This window comes from Colossoma macropomum, unplaced genomic scaffold (assembly GCF_904425465.1).
Source record: "Colossoma macropomum unplaced genomic scaffold, Colossoma_macropomum, whole genome shotgun sequence".
NCBI lineage: Eukaryota > Metazoa > Chordata > Actinopteri > Characiformes > Serrasalmidae > Colossoma > Colossoma macropomum.
This window is the reverse complement of record NW_023494806.1, coordinates 32,315,252-32,338,899: the sequence shown is the minus strand read 5'-3', so window position 1 is coordinate 32,338,899 and position 23,648 is coordinate 32,315,252. Positions and strand designations below refer to the sequence as shown.

At 39.1% G+C, this 23,648-nt stretch overlaps 1 protein-coding gene across 1 annotated transcript in view; it reads right to left on the bottom strand.

The window, feature by feature from the left end:
* The window catches only part of trpm3 (transient receptor potential cation channel, subfamily M, member 3), a 193,677-nt gene that overhangs the window by 75,057 nt on the left and 94,972 nt on the right, over positions 1 to 23,648 (bottom strand). Inside the window, exons 5-8 of the mRNA XM_036598475.1 lie at positions 22,675 to 22,799; positions 20,781 to 20,952; positions 4,229 to 4,403; positions 2,755 to 2,878 (exon numbers count right to left, since the gene is read on the bottom strand). Coding sequence (XP_036454368.1) covers positions 2,755 to 2,878; positions 4,229 to 4,403; positions 20,781 to 20,952; positions 22,675 to 22,799 — 596 coding nt within the window. The remainder of the gene's footprint in view (positions 1 to 2,754; positions 2,879 to 4,228; positions 4,404 to 20,780; positions 20,953 to 22,674; positions 22,800 to 23,648) is intronic.

Below are 23,648 nucleotides of genomic sequence, written 5' to 3'. Positions count from 1 at the left end.
TTCAACTTGTACAGTTGGCAGATATGGTGCACTGTGAGTAGCAAAGCTGCTATTGTGCCAGCCAATATATAATCTATACTAGTATTCCAGGTTTCGTGCCATACAACAATAATTGTATCAGACCTGAAAGCAAACTTTCAGGTCTGATACAATTATTTATTCTGAGGTCAAGATTCAAATTGATTTGAAGTGAAACGTCTGGAGCCTAAAAATCAGATCCCTTAAAATGTATAATATATGGCCACAGCATAAGCCCCACCCCCTGCCAACTTTACTCTGATAGGTTGGCTAGTTTAGGCACAACTCCAAAATTCAGTTTGTACATTTACACAGTTGACCTAAGATTGAATAACACTTTTCCCTTATGAGTTTTCTTTTTTAATCCTGTTTCATAGTCGCTCTGTAACTGTAAAACATCTCATCACAAAACTTTTTTAAACATTTGAGAAACCATTTTTAATCTAAAACAATATTTTTAAGAGGTTTAACTTAGACATTTGTATAAAACAGATTAAAGTTTACTTTTTATATCATTAATGTTGTACTACATTTTAAAAGTATGTATGTTATTTAAAAAAATAATTTGTCACAGAGATTTTGGTCACTGGTGTTATCAGGACTCTTATATTGTATTTTAACACAGTATTTTCAGCTCTATTAAACTGCTTCTTTGGGTCGAGGCTCATCAGAAAGGAAGCAACTCAAGGCATGAATCCACACTTGCTCACTATATTTCATTAATTTATTAATAATTTTGTTTATCAGGCAGCACAGAACTTTTATGTGTCACCGGTGTTATGTGCTTTAATGTCTGGGTAATTAAAATGTTGTGAAAATAATGCCAAATATCACTTTTATAAATGATTTATAAATAGTTGCACACTCCTTTTGCATTTATGATAATAGGAGAAGGTAATGGACATAATTATTTAGTTTTGGGATGAAAGAAATAGATTTTTTAAAAATGTATCCACCTGGATTATCACTCCAAATGGAGAATGGCTGTGTATCGCCCTTAAGATTGACTTTACAGAGGAAATGTATCCAAGTCCTACCATACAGGTTTCTACTGTAGCACATAGAGACTAAGCACAAATCAAAGGCGAGCCTGCAGAGATGATCTCTCATCTCTATCTCTACACGTCTACCAGAGTACATTAAAAGAAAGGACTGCAACTCTCCATGTGTTGTATGGACACGTTTTCTCATTGGAGAGGATATTAATTATTATGTACATTCACATTCCAATTAATTAATCAAAAGTAGTTAACTCATTCAACAATTAACTGACTGTTTGCACTTGGGATTCTGATGAAGACTGGCCATCTGAAACACCGAGAATTGAGAAATTATATTTACAGTTGGACTGTCAAAGTTAAGGCGTTAATACCATTTATTGCAATAAATTGTTATCTGCATTCATCTTTTGCATTGCCGTTAACAGATTTTTCCCGAAGCCCAGCTGCAGCACATTGTATGCTTTTAATATAGAATCTGTGATTTTAATTCTCTCATTCAGTTACAACTTTTAAATGGCTTTTAAAATGATACTGTCAGCAACTTCAGCAGATTGCATTGGACAATGATCGGAGAAGACCTATGGATAAATCAATGAGCAGCAGACTGACAAAAGCAACAGCAAAGTGGGACTCCAGTTCCCCTCGAGAGCCTCCATGGTAGCATGAATCCACAATCAGGAATTCAATGGTTTTATACATTAATATGATTAATCACTAATGTGATTAATCATGATTAACTACACAACCTAATGTAATTGATCAGGATTAACCACACCAACTAATGTGATAAATCATGATTAATGACACAAAAAATGTGATTAATCATGATTATACATACCAATGGTTAAGCGTGATTTACAAGACAAAACTGAAGTGATTAATTATGATTTACTACACAAAATAATGTAATTAATCATATATATGCACAGCTACTCAAGCTAAAGCTTAGCCTCACAAACAAATGTGATTAGTCACAGTTAACTACCTTAAATTAATGCGATTAATCACAATTAACTGTACAAAAGAAAGCGATTAATCATGATTACACAAACTAATGTGGTTAATTCAGGTTTACTACACAAACTAAAGTGATTCATCATGATTTACTACACAAACTAATGTGATTAATCATGATCAACTGCACAAAAGAAAGTGATTAATTGTGAATCCACAAATGAATGCAATTAATCATGATTCACTAGACAAAACTGAGGTGATTAATTATGATTTACTACACAAAATAATGTGAATAATCATAACTCATCACAACTACACAAGCCAAAGCAATCAATCAAGCTTAGCCTCACAAACATGATTAGTTCTAATTAACTACATAAAACTAATGCGATTAATCACAATTAACTGCACAAAAGAAAGTGATTAATCTTGATTACACAAATGAATGCAATTCATCATGATTTACCAGACAAAACTGAAGTAATTAATTATGAGTTACTACACTATGTGACTACTATTACTGTGATTAATCATGACTAATCACAACTACACAAGCTAAAGCAATCTTAGTCTTACAAATGAATGTGATTAATCCTGATTAACTGCACAAAAGAAAATGATTAATCGTGATGACTTCAATTGTTTGACCGCCCTAATTTAGAGACATGTAATGAGTGAATGTTTTTTCATCTTTCACAAGAACACTGTTGCTGTCGCTCCAAGCACAGTTTGTTTTCTCAAGTTTGTTTGCCGTTTGCTGCGTTAGCGCTGCACTCACCAGCTCCTTCTTCTTCATGCACTCCATGAGGATGATGAAGAGGTGCTGGGCCTGAGTACGGCTGTACGTAAACGTCTTCTGGATGGTGACCAACAGCTGGTCCCGCAAAGACTCATTAATGAGGCTGCAGGAGAGAAAGAGAGAGAGAAAGAGAGAGAGAGAGAGAGAGAGAGAGAGAGAGTGAGAGGGAGAAGGAGAGAGAGAGAGAAGACAAATAGGTGAAAATGAAAAGGCAGATAAGAATGAAGAAGAAAGAGAAGGTGGTGTTTGAAGGAATAAAAAGAGGAAGCAAGGGAAGGAGACAAGAAAAAGCGAACAAAAAAGAGGCAGAGAGGACAAAAAGGAAGATAGAGATGTGGAAGAGAATGAAAAAAATGAAGAGAGAGAAAACCAGAGGAAACGGAGAGTGAGAGAATGAGTAAACGATATAGAAGAGAATGAAAAGTGAAAGAAAAAGAAACAAGAGAAGCAGAAAGGATGAAATAAAGGAATATTTAGAAGAGAGAGAGAAAAAAGGCAAAATGAGAAAGGATGAGATGTGGAAGAAAGCGAGAGCGCAAGAGAAATGAGATAAAGAGAGAGCGAAAAAAAAGACAACAACAAGCAAAAAAAAAACAAACAAACAGAGGAAAGTAGAGGCAATTAAACAGGAATAACATTAGTGGATCGGAATTAAAAAGTTGCTTAACATGCCGTGACATAAAAACATCGCACAGTCTGTAAGAAATCGTTCTTTCTTCGTTTGTATTCAGATGAACAACACAGTGCTCGGTATGTAGGCTAATAAGAAGCATTGGGCTTATTTAAAGGCACAAAAAGTTTTCAGAACCTCATTGAATTATTACCCCAAGTATAAAAATGAGAGGGGTTGAGTTCATTACTCAGCTTTTCCTCCTAACATACTGATTTATTCATCTTATAATAGGAGCCAACTGGGTCAAGATTTAGGCCAAGGGTTACTTTGCTTCCATGGTGTTTCTTCTAGCATGAAACTTGTTACACTCCCAGTCCACATTATTGGAAACACACACTTTATACTTCCACTAACTGGCCACTTTATTAGAAATGCCTACCTTGTGCTTACATTCACTGGCCACTTTATTGGAAACACCTACCTTGTACTTCCACTTACTGGCCACTTTATTAGAAACACACACTTTATACTTCCACTAACTGGCCACTTTATTAGAAACACCTGCCTTGTGCTTACATTCACTGGCCACTTTATTGGAAACACCTACCTTGTGCTTCCATTCACTGGCCACTTTATTAGAAACACCTACCTTGTGCTTCCATTCACTGGCCACTTTATTAGAAACGCCCACCTTGTACTTGTACTTGCAGTTCTGTGGTCAGAAACTAATCACTGATGAAGGACTAAAGGTTGACTAACACAAACGGTGTATCTACAGATGAGCTACACCCTCTTACTGTAGCAAAGTGGTGCTCTCACACTGCTCTGTTAGTCACCTACCCTCCCTCCTCTGAGTACTTGTGGCCGAATGCCAGGATGTCCGAGGCTCGTCCACTGCCATCACATACCACTACAGGCACAGGGGGTGTGTCCCTCAGGTACTCCAGCACGATGGAGATCACGTTAGGGCCACCCTCCACAATCAGAGCCACCACAGGGACTCCCTGGCCGATTCCTGGAGCCAGAGAAAGAGAGAGAGACAGAAATCAGTGAAGGCAGTAAAAAGTCAATAGCAGTTGGGTAAGAGCCAGAATGCCAGACAGGATGGAGAGTGTTTCTGATTCTGAGATGCTCCAGGGCTACAAAGAATTTCTGGCAATAATGCCAAAATAATTATTTTCTCACTTTCAAGCTTAGATATTTTTAACTAAACTGAAAGAATTGGGAAGTCACAACAGTGTGCGAGACTTGGAAAGAGAGAGATACCGACACTGACAACCTGCCACACATTTTGGTGGAAAGGAGTGAAGTGACTCCACCAGCAGCCACACTTGTGGCAGCACTGTCACAGCTTGACAACCAGCCAGGAAAACTATCGAAGTTGCAAATGATTGCTTCTTTTTTCACTTCTGACGCTCAATAACTTTCTTAGCGCCTTTGGTTACCCATTTACACTTATGTATGTGAGGCGCTGCAGTGCAAAATGTGACTAGATTCGGCTGCATCATCTGCTGTCAATGCATGTGAAATTAAAAGCTAGTTTACTAGGTCTGTAGCTGATCATGCAAACAGTACTTTCTTGTCTAGAATGAATATGTGATTCTCTCCTAGCCTAGTTTAGGTCCTACTTCACAGACAGAGACCAGTATCTCTCTTTTACTAAATATAAATCTCAAACTCTGTTCTCCGAATGGAGTTCCACAGGGCTACGTCTTAGGCACCCTCCTGTTTATTGTTTACATGCTTCCTTTGGGTGCTATCAATACAATTTCAGCTGACTATTTTTGCTATATGATGAAAGGTAGTAGAGTGTTGAGAGAGTCTGATAAGTTTCGTTTTCAGTGGCCCAGCGGTCACCGTTAACCCTAGCTAACATTCCTCTGTCTGCTGTGTAGTATCAAGAGACTTGCAATCCACATTAGTATACATTCAGCTGATGTTCTGGTCCACAGTGTTCACTAGACATTACGAGTGCAATGTGGGAGTTTTTTGCGCCCCCAAAATCACTCTGGAATTACAATTTATGAATGGCTGATGTTCATAACAGTGCTCTAAAATGAACATAGGTATCCATTTCAGCCATGACCTTATAGTCTCGCACATAACATGCATGGCCGAATGCGTCAATTTGTGCCTGAAACCAGATGCTAAGGCTTAGTACATCTGGCCCAGACTGAGTGACCCTGCTGTCCATGCCACTACATGCCCACATGAGCCCACAGTTCCACAGCAGACCCTTGAGTATGGTGGGAATGAAATCCATGTGCCTAGAGATCTGCTTTGGACAGCAGAGCGGGCCAGCATCCATTTATCAGCCGCGATTAGCAGTGATTGCGGAGTAATTAACAGGTGGTGCATGAAGCAGGTGGGGCAGGGGAAGAGGGATCAGGCCCATCAGATATTTGGCAGGTTCACGGGCGCATGGCTCCCTCTCTCTCTCTTTCTCGCCCACTGTAATAGACTGACTTTTGCGTTGTAGCATTGTGACTGCAGTTCAAACAGCGATCCCGCTCCAACGGCATGAATTATTCAGGAAGAGAGAGAGCGCCAACAGGAAAGAGAAGGAGTCCGACAGAGAGAAAGAGTAGAAGAGAGAAAGGGATGAGAAGAGGAGGAGGAGTTAAAGAGTGAAACAGGAAAGGACAGATGGAGTGGGGGAGATGTAGGAAGAAAGGATCAGATTGAGACGGATAGAAAGGTAGAGAGGAGGGGAAGACAGGGAGAGAGAGCACGAGAGAGAGAAGTGGGCCGTTCCCAAGAGTCCCACATGTGCGATCATTGTGCCTAAAACAGGCACAGTTACATAAAGCAGCTCTATTTATAGGCCTCACTGACTTCAAAGCCCAGTCCTTACGCGACTCAGCTGCTAGCGGCGTGCGGATAAAACGAGCGTCTCGCTTAGTTCTTCCACTTCATTTTAGAGCGGGAAATATTTGCCTGAAAGGAATCTGAAAGGACCCAGCTATTCACGTCAAGCTTGGACCACGGGTCCGTGAGGCCAGCATGAGAACAACATATTAATCCTAAATTACAAACTTTTAGTGTGTTGTTTGAAGGCATTGCTGGGTGAATAATGTAAATTGGTGGAAGTGGTAGCTGTTATTCTTGCTGAGGAGCTTAACATTGTCACTGAGGTACTTTAGCAAACGCCTTCAATGGGAACGAAGTTTTATTCAGGTTCCGTTTAGTGGCAAAGTCAGATTCTGTTGTATGCTTGGCATTTCTGTTTACACAAACACGAGAACCCACCTTGTACATCTGTACTTGTCGCGTAAAAAATGTTTACTCTGAAATTTGTCAGGCTACGGTCAGGATCAGACAGAATTTTGTTGGGCCACTGTCAGGTTCAACGAAATTTTGTTGGGTTACAGTCAGGTTGAAACAGAATTTGTTGGGCTGCAGTTAGGTTCAACAGAATTTTGTCAGGCTACATTCGGATTCAGACAGAATTTTGTGGGGCTACATTCAGGTTCTGACAGAATTTTGCCAGGCTATAGTTGGATTCAGACAGAATTTTGTATGGCTGTAGTTGACTTCGGACAGGATTCTGTCAGGCTACAGTCGGGTTCAGACAGAATTTTGTCAGCTACAGTCGGGTTCAGACATGATTTTGTCGGCTACAGTTGGATTCAGACTGAATTTTGTCAGGCTACAGTCAGGTTCAGGCAGAATTTTGTACGACTACAGTCAAGCAGGATTTTGGTAGGCTACAGTTGAGAGGAGACAGTTGTGATTGCACAGAATGTTGTCAAGATGCAGTTAATATCAGACTTTTGTCAGCTACAGTAAGGTTCAAAAATTTTTTTGTCAGGCTTCAGTTGGGTTTGGACCAATTTTTTTCTGGCTACATTCAGGTTTGGACAGAATTTTGTTGGGCTACAATCGGCTTTGGGCTTCAGTCAGGCTACAGTTGAGCTTGGACATATTTTGGCAGGCTAGAGTCAGGTTGACAATAACTTTTATTAGGCTACAGTTGGGTTCAGACAGAATTTTGTCAGACTACGGTTGGTAGCAGACAGATTTTTTGAAGTACCTTTCAGATACTGTTGTTTTAAAGGCATACATAATAAATCTCCACAGTTTGAAGACCTATTTTCAACCTTCATGACCTCCCAAACACAAGAAAGTTTCCTCTGTTCTGTGTGCTGGCCAGAACCATGCTGGCATTAATCTTGGGAAGAATCACACTCTGCTGTGGAGTGTTAAGATGGTGTTATAACTTTATGGGAGCAGGAGAAAATGTGGCCCAGCAGTTTCTAATTTTGCCTGCCGGCCGAGAAACAAACAAGGACCACAGTCGAGCTGTGCTGTGTGTTTGTTTTATTATTGTCTCTGCTCATCCCAGGCTGTTTTTCAGTCTAACCACCCTTGGCAAGTCTCAAAGTCTCTTTGAAAAGCAGCGCCAGAGCAAACAACTGAAAGCAAGCTCAGCTCAGCAAATGAACCCTAATGTGCCGTTCAATAGACGGAAGCAAAGGCAGTTTAGCATCTGGTGGGAAGCCGAGCGGCCGTTACGCTTCTCCGTCTTGGAACAATATTGTTTATTCTTTCAGCACTGGCTCCAAACCTCTGCTCCTTGTCTCACTATCAGGTTGGCTGGAAAACCTTTTGAGTGTAATTGGCTTAATTGTTTCGAGACAGCACAGAGGAAAATGTCACGACCTCAAGGTGAAATCAGCTCCCCGGTGGTGCGCCAGGTGTGGAAACACAGCATGATCACATACTCCCAGCTGTGAAATTCTTGTGAATGGAACAAACAAGATGTCTTGAAACGAAAAGAAGAAAGAAACTGATCCTAATTGTGACTTTTATTATTCACAGCTGGTGCCATAATAACAAACCAGTGTTCATGCAAATCTCTCATTTAATTGCAAATTGAAAGGTCAACTATAGTAATGAAGGACATCATTGAGTCCCTAATCATATGGGGTTCACAGGATCAAGTTTGGCTGCTCATGTTTGCCTTTCTTAGGGATTAAAAGCAATCTGCTGACCTTTGGCCAGGGGCTAAGTGAATGCTAGGTTAGTTATAACACAAGTGTTTATGCTAAGCTTTACATATTACTGAATCAAAAGAAGTTGCACCACATAAACTATGTTCATTACATTCAGCATTTTAGGTACAAAATATTCGACCTAGGACTAAACAGGTGAAATTTGTGTCAAAGCCAATAGCAGCTTGGATTGTACAGGAAGGAAAAACAAGACCTTTCACTGAGCCCTTAGTTTCCACTTCCTAGTATCAGATTGATGCTTTACAGAATGGAGTTGCACCACCTAAATGAAACTAATGTGTTGGCAAATAAATCTGAAGCTTCCAGGGGCGCTAAGGAAAACCATGTTGCTTTAACACAATGATGACCAATTTCTAACCAATTTGATAACAATAAAAATTTCAAAACAATGTTTTCTGGTCTTGTGCCACACTGGCAGCATTAGTCTAAAAGGCTCACTGTTAATCTTGTTTTATTTCATTGTAATAGTGGATGCTAATATGGCTGTCAGCAGAAATAAAGCTAAAAGTTAACAGTCCACACAGCTAGCTTAATGTAAGCCTAATGGCCTAAAAATGTAGTGCTGTAAGTTAAAACCCTTTCTAAATGGGCCATGGTTTTGGCTTGTTTGCGCAACATTAGCTAGCTACTTGGTTGCCATTGGTATGAGTCATATATGTATTACCTGCTAGTTTGTGTGCTAGTTTGTGTGGTAGTTTGTTCTCATTTTGATTTGGTAAACCATAGCCTCTTTCTGCAGGCCCCCTAGTGGCCATTCTATTCTATTATTCCTCCTTGTGGTAATTCTAATTCTATTATCAAATTAAATAGAATGTTGTTGGATCTCTTTATGTGCAATGTTGAACTGCTAGCAAGCAACAAGGGGCAAAGTGTAGGGCAAAAACCCCCTCTTGTAAAACCGATTCATAACTAAACAAATAAAAATCTGGTTCATTTGGTTTGTATATTGTAATTAGCCATTGGGCTATAACCAGAAGTGAACTGTGGCTATTAGAGCTAGGCCTTCAATTTAGGCATAAATGACAACATTCCATCAGAAATATAATAATCTTCATTTGTACTAGCAGTTTTGTAGTGACTGTTTTACTAAAGAACTCTGATATGTAGGACTTCCAGAAGGCCTGCAAAATCCTTACGAAATGGATCCCTTTGGAAGTCAAGGCATGATTGGTTGATTCCATTGTCAGTTCTCAAATATGTTAACAGGTAATGTAAAATGTAAGGCCTTCATCCCAATTCCTAAAATCCTAACCAATGGGAGATCTCGCTTGGTAGTATCTACCCAGACACCATGGAGAATATTAGATTAGGTGATTTTTGTCTGGGCATTTCAAGAATTTTTAATCTTTAGTTTCCAATGAAAACTTAACAATAAAGTAAGATAATTACGACAATACCTGCAGAGATTGAATACAATTAGAAGGAGAGAGTTTAAGTGAATGAACTTTAAGTTGGTTGGACAAAGCCATTGCAGTGGAATCCCAGATGGTTGCTAAGGTGTCTCTGTAGTCCATTGCTATGTTATACAAGTTGAGGTGTAGTTTGGCCATAGCTATTGTTTCTTTGGTGGTTGCTAAGGTGTGACTAGCTCATTGCTATGGAAGCCCAGGTGGTTGCTAAGGAGATACTAGGCCATTGTTATTGTGTCCTAGTTGGTTGCTCTGGTGTGGGTAAGTTGTTGCTATGTTATTCAAAGTGGTTGCTGTGGTGTTGTTAGGCCATTGCTATATTATCCAAAGTAGCTGTTGAGGTGTGGCTAGCCCATTGCTATGGTACCCAGGTGGTTGCTAAGGAGTTACTAGCCCATTGCTATTGTTATCTAAAGTGGTTGCTCTGGTGTTGGTAAGTTGTTGCTATGTTATCCAAAGTGGTTGCTGTGGTGTTGTTAGGCCATTGCTATATTATCCAAAGTAATTGTTGAGGTGTGGCTAGGCCATTGCTGTGGTATCCCAGGTGGTTGCCAAGGAGTTACTAGGCCATTGCTATGGTGTCCCAGGTGGTTGCTAAGCTCTAACACAGCGACCCGTGAAAATGCTACAAATGCTCAGCTGTGGCTCAAGACAGCTCTTGTAATTTCATTCACATTCACCAAGCTCATTAAGTGATAACATACAGTATTAATATATGAAACCATATTATATGAAACCTGGATCACAAAAGGGTGTGAAGGGGTCATAAGGTTCCAGGAGCCGGCCAGTTAGGCATGCATACCTCAGTGCGGACCTACAGCACCTCGCCAGAATACAAACCATAAGCTCTACAACATGCTACCGGGCAGAGTGTGCTGATCAGAAATAGAGAGTGAGAAAAGTGAAACAGAGAACAAGAGAAAAGCCTTTGAATAATTTGTTTTGAGTGCAGTGATCTCGGCTGTGATGAGGCTGTCAGGGGAGAGAGAGGAAGAGACAGAGAGAGAGGGAAATAAAGAGATCAGGGGCTTCATTAAAAGCAAATCTAATGCTACAACTCATGCTCAGTCAATTAGGAGGCAGCATTTTCCCGACTGACCTCACCGACAAATGAGAATATAAGAAAACATTGAACAACTGAACAGACTTAGAAATGAGGATAGCAATAAACCACAACACTCAGACAAGAAGAAGACCATTTTAAAAGAGGAAACCCCAGGGACTTCTTAATTTCTGGCAGCTAAAAGAATATGTCTGCAAATTTTAGTCTATTTTTATTAAATAGTATCATCATTTTTGTTGTATTGAAGCCCTGTAAGTATGGTAAAAATACTCATATTTCACTGTTTTGGTTGGAAACAAAAGGGCTGAAGCTTGACAAAATCTTGAAATGACAAACAAAACATTGTCTAATCAGGCTGGTATCTAGGTAGATAGAGCCAAGCAAGCTCTGCCATTGGTTAGGACTTGCACATCGGATTATCTACCAAAATAATTAGGAAACAGCAGTGGAATAATATCCAGGTTTACAATGGGAGCAATTTTGTGAAAAAAAAACAAAAAAAAACTTTTTCTAGCCTAACCATGTTTGAGTCGTTGCAGTCTGTAGTCTTTTTTTCTGTGTAAAGAAAATAACTGTCTTTACACTTTTGCCATGTTTTTATAATTTCTTGACGTGATGTAATGAGCATGTTGTTGTTGCTGCTTTCATATATATTTGGGATTTAATTATATTTCAGCATATTTTTAATTATATTTTGCGTGTATAAGACACTCTTTGTCTACTGCAGCTTCCATTCTTTTTGGGAGACTTGCTTTCAGTTTGTCAAAGAAATCTGCAGGGATACTTTGCCACACCTCAAAGGTCAGTCTTAGAAGTTGGCTACACTTTCTGCGTCTCACCATCCAAGTAATCCAATGTTGAGGTCTGGACTCTGGGGTGGTCAGTCAACTGTTCTGAGAACACTAACAGCTTCTTTGTTTGATTTGCGAATGTGCTTCATCTTCTCGGTAGCTACACATAATTTCAGACCCATAGTGTTCAGTTGTGTTTTCTTTCCTGGAAGGATGGACAGAAACACCTGTGGTTTTTCAGATCTGAAGCAAGAGAGGAGCTTGATTTTCTCCTCACAGATGAAAGCTTTAAGTGCTGTTTATTTGATGCTGACAGTTTTGGTGGTCTACCAAGTCTTGAATGGTTGTAATGAGTCCCATTTTCTGTATTTCTTTTCAGAATTTTTACTCCAGTTTTGAAAACGTTTTTATTTAAAATTCTCCTTCCTTGATGTGGATTATCTCATATCTAATCTCTAATATCTAATATGAACTAATATTTCTTGAAAATGAGCTTGTACTTAATGGCTGCTTTGACTGGAAATTAAATAAATGAAGGATACTCTCTGACTGGTTTCTACACTTAACCCACTAACTGGCATGAAACTCATTTATAGCACATAAATGACCCTGACTCATTCCATTTGGTATAGTGTTTTTTTTCCCCTCAGTGTCTATGTTTTAATCATGCATCTCCAAGAAAGAGAGCAGGACCCAGAATGCCAGGCCCGTGTGGCTGGACTGCATGATACAGTGGGATTATGTTAATATGCTGCAACCCACTGAGGAGACGTTCAAAGGCTGCAGCAGCGGGGAATAATGTCCAGAAATAACCCACCAAAGTGAGGGAGCAGCAGATGCCACCATCTCGCACAGTCCCAGTTAGCTCGGAGAGCGCTAAAGCAGGTTTCTAGGCTAGGAAGGCCGGCAGACACCTGGCCCCATAGCTAGGCATGACGTCAACCACTGAGTGCTTGGACCCCAGACGGCCGGGTCAGCTAAATCCAAGAGCTACAGAGTCATATGTAGGTCACTGACCTGTAGACATACACAGTGAGAGCAATGGTGTAGTATGGATACCTGCAGTACTGTGCAAAAGCCAGAGATCACCTTTCATTTATTTCCCATCAAAATACAGTAGATATAAGATTATTGACTTGCATATAGAAGGAGAAAGTCAAATAAAATGAATTTAAACAACCACCTGCAAAATCTGGTTGACCACCAAAACTGACCTCATTAGATGAACAGTACTTAAAGCTTTCTCCAAAGAACTATCCATTGAAATCATTGTCCAAAGAACAATCCATTGGAATGATTGTCCAAAGAACCATCTGTTGAAATTGTTGTCCAAAGTACCATCCATTAAAATGCTTGTCCAAACAATTATCCATTGATATGGTTGGCCCAAGAACCATTCATTGGAATGGTTGTCCAAAGAACCATCTATTGAAATCACTGTCCAAAGAACGATCCATGGAAATGGTTGTTCAAAGAACCATCCATTGAAATGGTTGTCCAAGGAACCATCCATTGAAATCGTTGTCCAAAGAACCGTTCATTGAAATGGTTGTCCAAACAATTATCAATTGTCCAAAGAACCATCTATTGAAATGGTTGTCCAAAGAAACATCCATTGAAATGGTTGTCCAAAGAACCATCCATGAAAATCGTTGTCCAAAGAACCATGTATTGAAATAGTTCTCCAAAGAACTATCCATTGAAATCGTTGTCCAAAGAACCATCCATGGAAATGGTGGTCTAAAGAACCGTCTGTTTGAAATGGTTGTCCAAACAATTATCCATTGAAATGGTTGTCCAAAGAACCATCTATTGAAATGGTTGTCCAAAGAACCATCTATTGAAATGATTGTCTAAAGAACCATCCATTGAAATGGTTGTCCAAAGAACCATCCATTGAAATGGTTGTCCAAAGAACCATCTATTGAAATGGTTGTCCAAAGAACCATCTATTGAAATGATTGTCCAAAGAACCATCCATGGAAATGGTTGTCCAAAGAACCATCCATTGAAATGGCTGTCCAAAGAACCATCCATTGAAATGGTTGTCCAAAGAACTATCTATGCAAATGGTGGTCTAAAGAACCATCCATTGAAATGATTGTCCAAAGAACCATCCATTGAAATGGCTGTCCAAAGAACCATCCATTGAAATGGTTGTCCAAAGAACCATCTATGCAAATGGTGGTCTAAAGAACCGTTCATTGCAATGGTTGTCTAAAAAACCATCCATAATAGGGCTCCAAAAAAAGAATTTTATTTTTAAATAACCACGTTTTTTTCCTTGACATTAAAAGGTTAATTAATCACCTGCAAATTTATACTTGGCTAAATACAATTTGGAAAAAAATACTTATTAATTGTCTAAATAAATGAATGAGTAATTATACAGTCCTTGCTGTAATCGTCTACCCTTAACCAGTCCTATACAACTAAATGAAGCACAAATATATACGCCATCTGCTCTATTCTTCAGAACCATTTCAGCACCCCGGACAGCTCACCCATGCATTTTATTGACGTTGTAATTCATTCAGTCAGCTGCCGGCATATGACCTCTGCCTGCTCGAATTCAGAAAATGCTAGTGATTAAATTCTTCACTCTTTTTGCTCCTCAACGCTAAAACCCTGCTCATTGTTTTTCATTAGAAGTTTAGAAGCTATTAACCTTTGTGGTGACATTAAAAAGTAATACAGTATTTTCTTTATATGTCCAGTCGAGCAGAAAGCAAAAACATTGGCTCTGTGATTCTGCTCAATTCGTATAAACAAGAACACAGCAGGAGAGTATATGAATGTATTTATGCCTTATCGTAGGCTGCTGTAGTGGTTCAACAGCTGAGTAGAGTGGGCGGCTCCTGGCATGCCTGCGAGGTCAAACGGAGAGTGATATGGATGTCCTTCTCCAGCTGGAGAAGAAAGGTAATCAAATCAAGAGATGAGCTCAGCCTAAAGCCTCTGCCAGCAGCATTCCATCACTGTAGCTGGTGCAGGAAACACAATGAAACTAGAGGTCATGAGAAGAACAGTTCCACACTGTGTGCTTATAGATGAAATATGTTTCACATATGTAGTTTTGCAAATCTAATCTGGTTCTATAATAAGCCGCACTGTACCATTCAGTACTATTCATACAATCCCCAACAGAATTCATCCTACACTAAAATGTCAAAAGACATGTTATTCTTAGATTAGAACTAGATATGATGCATGCTAGTCAATGCTAAGAACATATTACTGTAATATAACAGAGTTCCCTCATTTTTTAATGGTATTTTATACAACAGTTAGTTCCGGCCACCCAAGCTGATTGGTTGAGAGGCGGTCTAACCATGCTGTTATTTCGCCATAACATCAGGTTTTTCACTGTATCACTCCACTAAGACGCTGTTGCTAAGCAATAACTTTGACAGCTGTAGAAGACGCTAAAGCCATTTGAACATTTTTACTTCTTACTTTGCACAAACTGAAAATGGACACTTTTAAGATCACATTTGACCGACAGCCGATTTGGTCAGACGCTGAAGATGAAACTACACTAAATTTCAAAACTGTCATCACCACTGAGCAGCTTTTCAGTCGGCAGCTGTGACAGAAAAACACCTAAACAACCTGGAATTAGACAGACATTAACCGAATACCATTTGCCAAACAAAATGGGCTGTAAGATGTTTTACAGACTGGCTGGAACAAAACAACATTAATATTGATCTAGCAAAAACTGACAAAACTGAGCTAAACTTGATATTGCGGCAGTTTCACGGCTCAGTCCGTACTTCAAAAGGCAAGGTTTACAGCAGACTGTGCAGCGAGTGGGCGGTGCTCATTACTCTGATGTAGCAACAGACATTAAAACATATTAAATGCCGTGTTCACAGCCCAATTTATTTATTTCTTACTTTATTTATTTAACCGTTGTATAAAAGCAATAGAACACTCGAGGTCGTGTGTTATAACATCACGGCTGTGATTTGGTTGCAGGCACAAGCCGAAGGCAATTCGCGATAACACACTCCCTCTTGTGTTCTATTGCTTAAGTATTTCATTCAAACAACCGCTAGCTTATCATCTTTATCTATTTGAAAGAAAACCACAGCAGTTTAGGAAAAGCTAATGTTTTCCATGCTTTGTTAATGCCAGACAACCACAGCAATTTTGTTAATGCTAAACATCTAGTTGATGCCAGAGAACCACATCAGTTTACAAAATGCTAATTTTTCATGCTAGTAATTCTAGATAATTACAGCAATGCTAATTACCCCTGCTAGTTAATGCTACAACCACACTGGCATAAGGAGATGCTAATCACCCATGCTAGTTAAGGTAGACCACAGCAGTTTCAGAAAAGTTAATTATCTGTGCTAGTTAATGCTAGACAACAACAGCAGTTTAGGAAACACAAATTATCCATGCTAAGTAATGCTAGTCAGTCACACTGGAGTTGGGAATTGAAATGCTAATTATCCTTGAAAGTTAATGGCAGACAAAAAACAGAAACTGATATGTATCCATGATAGTTCATGATAAATGCTAAATAACAACAGCAGTTTAGGAAACATTAGTTAAGAATGCTAGTTAATCCCAGACAACCATAGCAGGGAATGCCAACCATATTAGAGAATGCTATTTTTTTGTGCTAGTTAATGCTAGACAACCACAGCAGTTTAGGAAATGCTAGTTAACAATGCTAGTTAATGCTAGACAATCACAGCAGTTTAGGTAATGTTATTGTTAGTTAATGCTAGGCAATCACAGCAGTTTAGGAAATGCTATCAATGCTAGTTAATGCTAGACAACCACAGCAGTTTAGGAAATGTTATCAATGCTAGTTAATGCTAGACAACCACAGCAGTTTAGGAAATGTTATCAATGCTAGTTAATGCTAGACAATCACAGCAGTTTAGGAAATGTTATCAGTGCTAGTCAATGCTAGACAATCACAGCAGTTAAAGAAATTATAATTATCCATAATAATTCATCTATATTAGTTAATGCTAAGTAACACCACAGTTTAGGAAATGCTAGTTAGCAAAATCACTTCAGCACCATATTAACTGGTTATGTTGATAGTAGTTTAGTTTACTGTGCTGTATCCCACTGTTCACTGTAAACGTGAAGTGATGGAAGCACTAGAAGGTTTTGCTTACAGACAAAACCAATTTCAGCAAAAGATATAATGACACGGTAGACAAACTGCATATATATTTGCTCGCTTTATCTTGTCAACCGATACATTTTTGCCAGGCAGGCAAAAACGTCTGGGCACCAGAGGTTTATTTCATAGTCTAGACTGCAAAAAAGATTTAACAACTGAAAATATGTGGAAGATTGGCAGAAGAGTAATTTTCCTACTCAGCGATTTACAGTAAGATTATTCAGGCATTATTCAACTCATCTCTCCTCAGTTTTGCTTCCTTCAAGAACTCTGCTTTACTCCTTAACAGGCATTTCTTTCAGTGTGAATGTGCTCAGTGAAGTGCTGGTCCATGAAGAGTGACAGGTTCAAATGAGCTGTCAGTCATTTTTTCTGGACATAGATGCTGCTGATGACGACTGGACGTCCCTTTGCCTTCCCAGCCCCCTCTATGATCCCAGGCATAGGATGACAAAGGGAAGTCCACAGGTCACATGACTGGGGATGGGAGGGTTTGGAAGTGGGAGGGAAAAGTTGGCTAAACGTTGTCTTGTTGACCGTTAGCTCATTCCCTCCAATTGATGGCAGAGACATGCAATGCCTAAGCCAATGTCTGGGTCAGGAAGGTTAGCTGATCGATCCATTCAAACAGAACAGCACATGCTGGGGTTTGTGGGTTAGTGGTGGTCAGTGGAGATGGACGAGAGGCATGTACAGTACTGTGAAAAGGAGATGTTTCTGAGGAGACAATCTGAAGATAATCCACTTGCTTAAGGAATGGGAACGTCAAAGGAAAATAAGTGAAAATAAGATTTTCCAAAGTGAGAGTTTAAAAATGATTAATAGATCCAAAGAAAACGGGAGTCCTAACAACCACCTGGAACACCTGGGAGACCAGCAAATCTGTCACCATCAGATAAACCAAGCTGGAAGTACTAAATGGCTGTTTTGACTGGAAATGAATACATGGAGTGTGGTTCTGTATACTGAGTATACCAATATACAGTCAGGATAAATGCAGAAAACACATTTAACAGAAAATTACACCAAAGCCACAGCAACTAAACATAAGATCAGATTTTTCAGTATCTACTGTGTTCACTCTTTACCTTCATTACAGCTTTTGTTCTATTCAGGAGACTCACTTTCAATGTTTAATAGAAATCTGCAGGGATATTTTTCCACACCTCCAAAGTTCAGTCTTAGGAGTTGGTCGCACTTTTTGCTTCTCATGATCCAAATAATACATTTAGATTCCTCTATAACATTTAATCATTTTGAGCTCCAGTTTTGGAAACTCCTGTTTTGAAACTCGCAATTAAGAAAAGCTCAGGCCTGTCATTGTGAGGCTGTTTTGTTATCCCTGTTATTGTTTTTTCTTCTTTTCTCTCTTTCCCCAATGTACTCAAAACAGTGTTAACTGCTTAACATACAGACTCCTTCCTCTTTCTTTCTTTCTTTCTTTCCTTCAGATGTCTGTTTCCTTTCTATCACTCATTCTTTTCTGGTTTTCTTTATTTTTGTCTTCCTTTTTCTCTGTTTCTTTCATTCTTGTTGTTCTTTTCCTCTCTTTCACTCATTCTTTCTTTTCTGTCTTTATTTTCTTTGTTTCTTTCATGCATGTTTATTTTTCTGTTTCTTTCTTTCTTGTTTATTTCTGTTTCTTTCTTTTCCTTTCTTTTTCTGATTCCTTTTTCTTTTTTGCTGTCCTCTTTATTAATACATAATACAGCTTAAACTGCTTAATGCACAGATTCTTTTTACTTTTGCTTTATTTCTTTTTTCTTCTCTTTCTGCCTTTTTGTTATGTTCTGTCTGTCTCTCTCTCCTTTTCTTACTTTCTTTCTTTCTTTTTTTTTGCTTTATTTCTTTTTTCTTTTCTTTCTGCCTTTTTGTTATGTCCTATCTGTCTCTCTCTCCTTTCTTTCTTTTTTTCTTTCTTTCTTTCTTTCTTTCGTCTGTTTCATTACTTTTTTTCTTCTCATTTTATTATACTTGAATTCTATGACTCATCACTTAGAAACATTATTTTATGACATGTTCGGGCCTTGTAATCTCTGTATTTCCTTCAGAAAATTCTACTATATGTACTAACATAATTATATAGGGTCCTAATTAACTGCAGACGTCACCAGATTACTGAGTCTTCCTGCTGTAGCCTGTATGAGTGACTGTGTTCTACAGAGTCTGACAGTGTTGTTATTGAAGGGGAGCTGAGTGTCATTGGGCTACAGTTCAGCATCTGATGCCATTGTGCTCTCATCCGGAGCTCCTTCACTGAGTGAAGTGCTTTGACACAGTGCTCTGAGCTGAATTGGACGTCTGAGTGGATTCTATTGTGGGCAGCCAGCTCTCCACTGACCTCTTGTGAATCATAGGAATGGGAAACTCTGACAGGTGGTGCAAGTAGCCTGCAGTCTGACTCTGCTTATATCCTGTACTGTACATTTCCAGATGTATACTAGTTGATTCACAACTGAGTTGCCACTTTATCAGAAACACATACCTTAGATGTCAGTTACAGATTGTAACCCATCTGTTGCTGAAGCGAAGTGCGGCTATAAGGTAGATGTTTCCAATAAAGTGGCCGGTGTACAGTACTGTGCAAAAGTTAGAGAGCTTGCATGAACAAGTTATTAACCTTTCAGGAGGTATTTTAAAGGAGATTACATATACATTATATGGCCAAAAGTACATGGACATCACTCCAGTTTATTGAGTTTAGGTGTTTCAGCCACATCCATTGCTAACAGGTGTATAAAATCAAGCACACAATCATACAATCTCCATAGACAAACGCTGGCATTAAAATGGATCATACTAAAGAGCTCAGGGATGTTAAACATGGCACTGTCATAGGACACCACCTTTGCCACAATTCAATTTGTGAAATTTCAGTCCTGCTAGAGCTGCCCTGGCCAACTGTAAGTGGTATTATTTGTAAAATGGAAGCATCTAGAAGGAGCAACTGCCAATGTAACAATCAAGCTTCACTATCTGGCAGTCTGATGGATGAATCTAGGTTTGGTTGATGCCATAAAAACACTACCTACCATAATGCACTGTGTCAACAGCCAAGTTTGGATGAGGAGGGATAATGGGCTGGGGCTGTTTTTCAGGCCCCTTAGTTCCAGTGAAGGGTAATATTAATGCCACAATGTACAAAGAGATTTTAGACATTTAAATACTTCCAACTTCGGGCAACTTTTTACACAGGACCGTTTTTAGTTGCAGCGTTGCCCCTGTGCACAAAACGAGGTCCAGAAAGACATGGTTTGACAAGTTAAGTGTGAAGGAACTCCAGTGGACTGCACAGAGTTTATTTAGGCATGATGGTCGTGTCCACATACTTTTGACCGTATAGTATAAGATAATCCACTTGCATAAAGAAATTAGAAGGTCAAAAACAGATGTTTTCAATACTGAAATTCAAAGAATGGTTAAAAGCTACAGTGAAGATAGGGCTCTTAACAACCACCTGGAAGACCTGGTAGACCACCAAAACTGTCCCCAACAGATAAAAGATATTAAGATATCTCTCTTGGAGATAGGAGAAAATCAAGCTCCACTCTTGCTTCAGAACTGAAAAAGTATTCCTTGGATTGTGAGAGGCAGAAAGTACAACCAACTTCTAAGACTGAACTTTAGAGATGTGGAAAAATCTCTAATTACTTAAAAATGGTTGCACTTGATGGTTGTTTAGATTGCAAAGTAAATAAAGGGTGGTTTTTCACTTTGTACAGTACTACATATGGTGCTAAGTATCGTATATGGCCAGTAACACTGGTGCATGTGTAATTGATAAGGTAAAAGATCCAGCTTCTATCATAATAGCTGAAATATCAGCTCTGGGTTAAGCATGCTTTCCTAGGTCAGTCTTAAAGGGAAAGACACAGTGCAACATCCACAGGGCTAATAATGCACTCAGATCATTATGCAACACTGTGACTGAGTTAGAGGTGAGCAGGTGGTGGACTCACGTGTGTTGATCTTCTGCAGGGAGATGTGTTTCTCCAGCTGCCGGCGAAGCTTGACCTCAGCGCCGTACTTGCCCGTGGTGCCGTTGTCTGCCAGGATGAAGTGGGAGTGCAGGCTGTTCAAAACGGTCAATTTACTCATTGGGTTGGACATGGTCTGGTAAGGCCGGACCACCTGCCACATATTACAGAAAAACAGGGTTCGCTCATGGTCAAAGATGCAGTCTGATGGTTATGAGTGATGACTGAAGGTGTTGTCTGATGGTTGTGAGTAACGGTTAAAGGTGCAATCTGATGTTTACGAGTAATGGTTAAATATGCTGTCTGATGGTTTATAAGTGATGGTTAAAGGTGTAGTCCAATAGTTATGATCGGTGATTAAATGTGCAATCTGATGGATTCTAAATTATGATTAAAAGTGCAGTGCGATTTTTATGAGTGATGATTAAAGGTGTAGTTTAATGGTTGTGAGTGATGGTTAAAGGTGCACTCTGGTGTTTATGATTGATGGTTAAAGGAACAGTCTGTTTGGTTATGAGCGCTGATCTGTGATCTGATGTGCTGCGATCTCATGGGTTAAGTGATGATTAATAGTGCAGTCTGATGGTTTATGAGTGATGACTAAAGGTCTTGTCAGATGTTTATGAGTGATGATTAATAGTGCAGTCTGATTGGTTAAAGATATAGCCTGACTGGTTATGAGTGATGATTAAAAGTATTGTGATGGGTTATGAGTTGAAATAATATTATAATAAAATAATTTATGATTAAAGATGCACTCCAAAGGGTTACTAGTGATGATTATCGGTGCAGTCTGATGGTTTATGAGTGATGACTAAAGGTGCACTCTGGTGTTTATGAGTGATGGTTAAAGGTGCAGTCTGACTAGTTGTCTGAGCATAATGCTCCCTGCCACACTGCAGGGCGCAGTGGTGGTTAAAGGTTTTGTATATAGTGCAACAGTCAGTTAACCTGAGTTTCTAACTTTCAATACCACTCAACACAGGCAAAGAGAGGAAAAGAGAGAAGTCGATATTAGTGTCACTTTTCTCTTTTTCACTGACGTTTTTCTTCATAACAGCATTATAGTACTTCAGTGAAAGAAAGTGAACACATCTGGCCTCAGAATGAGAGAGGGTGAAAGAGAGAGAGAGAGAAAGAGGGGGAAGATGAGGCAGAGAGAGCAAACAGAAGTGGGTAGTTATAAATAAGAGATAGCTCAAGTGAAGCGTGTGTTTTTTAACTGAGCCTGTGTAAGTAAGCTGACACATTGCGGTCCGCTTAAATTATTCAGCACATGTTGTATCATTGTTAATGCATGTAGAGAATACATTAATGTCATTTTTTAAGACCTTTTAATTTTCTAAAATCAGAGCTGCTAAGCAGCAGGACAGGCACCATGTACTAACTATATATGGTACATAAACTAGGAGTTTCTAAATATATATATACTGTTCTGCACAGAATTCAAATGCTGTTTTTATTCACTTTGTGTGGTATTTATGTCCAGATGAGTTGTATTTACAGTATGAACAGTTGTAAACACCCCCCAGTCAAATTCCATGTTTTGTTGATTTTATAAGTGAAAATAACACATCCTCCACAGAGCACACACTTAAATATGATATTTTTCTGTTCAATTTTAGTGCACAAATTCTATTTACCTGCCGAGTTTAACATATTGGCAAAAAACGAAACAAATTTTTTTGCAATTTTTCTTGCAAACATTTTTGCAAATTTTTTGTTTCATCAAATAAACAGTAAGTGTGCATTAAAACGTGCAGAAGTGTGTTCTCTGTAGAGGATGTATGAACTTATTTTCACTTAGAAAATCAACTATACGAATTGACTGGGGGTGCCCCAACTTTAGAATATGACTGTAGGTGTGATGACTTACATCTTTGCCCACGAGGTCCTCCTGGTTCTCTACTATACCCCAGGGGGCGATGCCAATGGTGCAGATTTTGCCCCTGGATTTGGAGGCGTGGTCTTTCAGAGCGTCGCCCACATGCCTGATGACCCCTGTGTGTGGAGATCAGAGTATGAGGATTATTACAAACAAAACTAGACAGTTGCTTTTTGGTGAGAAATTAGTCATCAGCTCTCATCTGAATGACAATGGACTTAATGTATGCACTGATGAGCCGAAACATTATGACCACCTGTCTAATGTGCTGTCCTTTGTGTGCTTTTTAAACAGCTCTGACTGGCAGAGACATGGCTTCTGCTTAAGATATCAATATCAATATATTATTAGAAATAACACAACAATATACATACATACATACACACATTATATATATATATATATATATATATATTGCTAATAATATGTTTAAGTTTAATTTTACAAAACATTTAAATATAAACTCAATACTTACAACATATGGACTAAAGTATTGGGACACCTACACATTACACCTACAGGAGCTTTTATGACATCCTATTCTAAATCCATAGGCATTAATATGGAGTTGGTCCCCCCTTTGCAGCTGTAACAGAAAATGCAACATTCAAGAAATGCAGCATTTTCATGTCACTACTGAAACACAGTGCACACCTGCATTTCAGAACAGGAAGTAAGACTGTATCCCTGTGCCTCATGGCCACTTGGTGAGCAGTTAGATCCCACTGTTTTGTCTCAAAGTCTTGACAGTCATGTACTGGCTAGAGTTTTTAAGTTCTGCTCAAGAAAACACTGAAACAGTCACTACTGAAACATTTGGTAAACCTTTGGTAATGTCATGATTGTTTTGGTTGTGACAAAATGGAATCAGAATGGACCTCATAAAGGACTAGGCGTTTCCTGAATGCTCCTTTTATATCCAAGCGTGACTGCATCACCTGTTTAAGACGGTTTTTGAACATTTC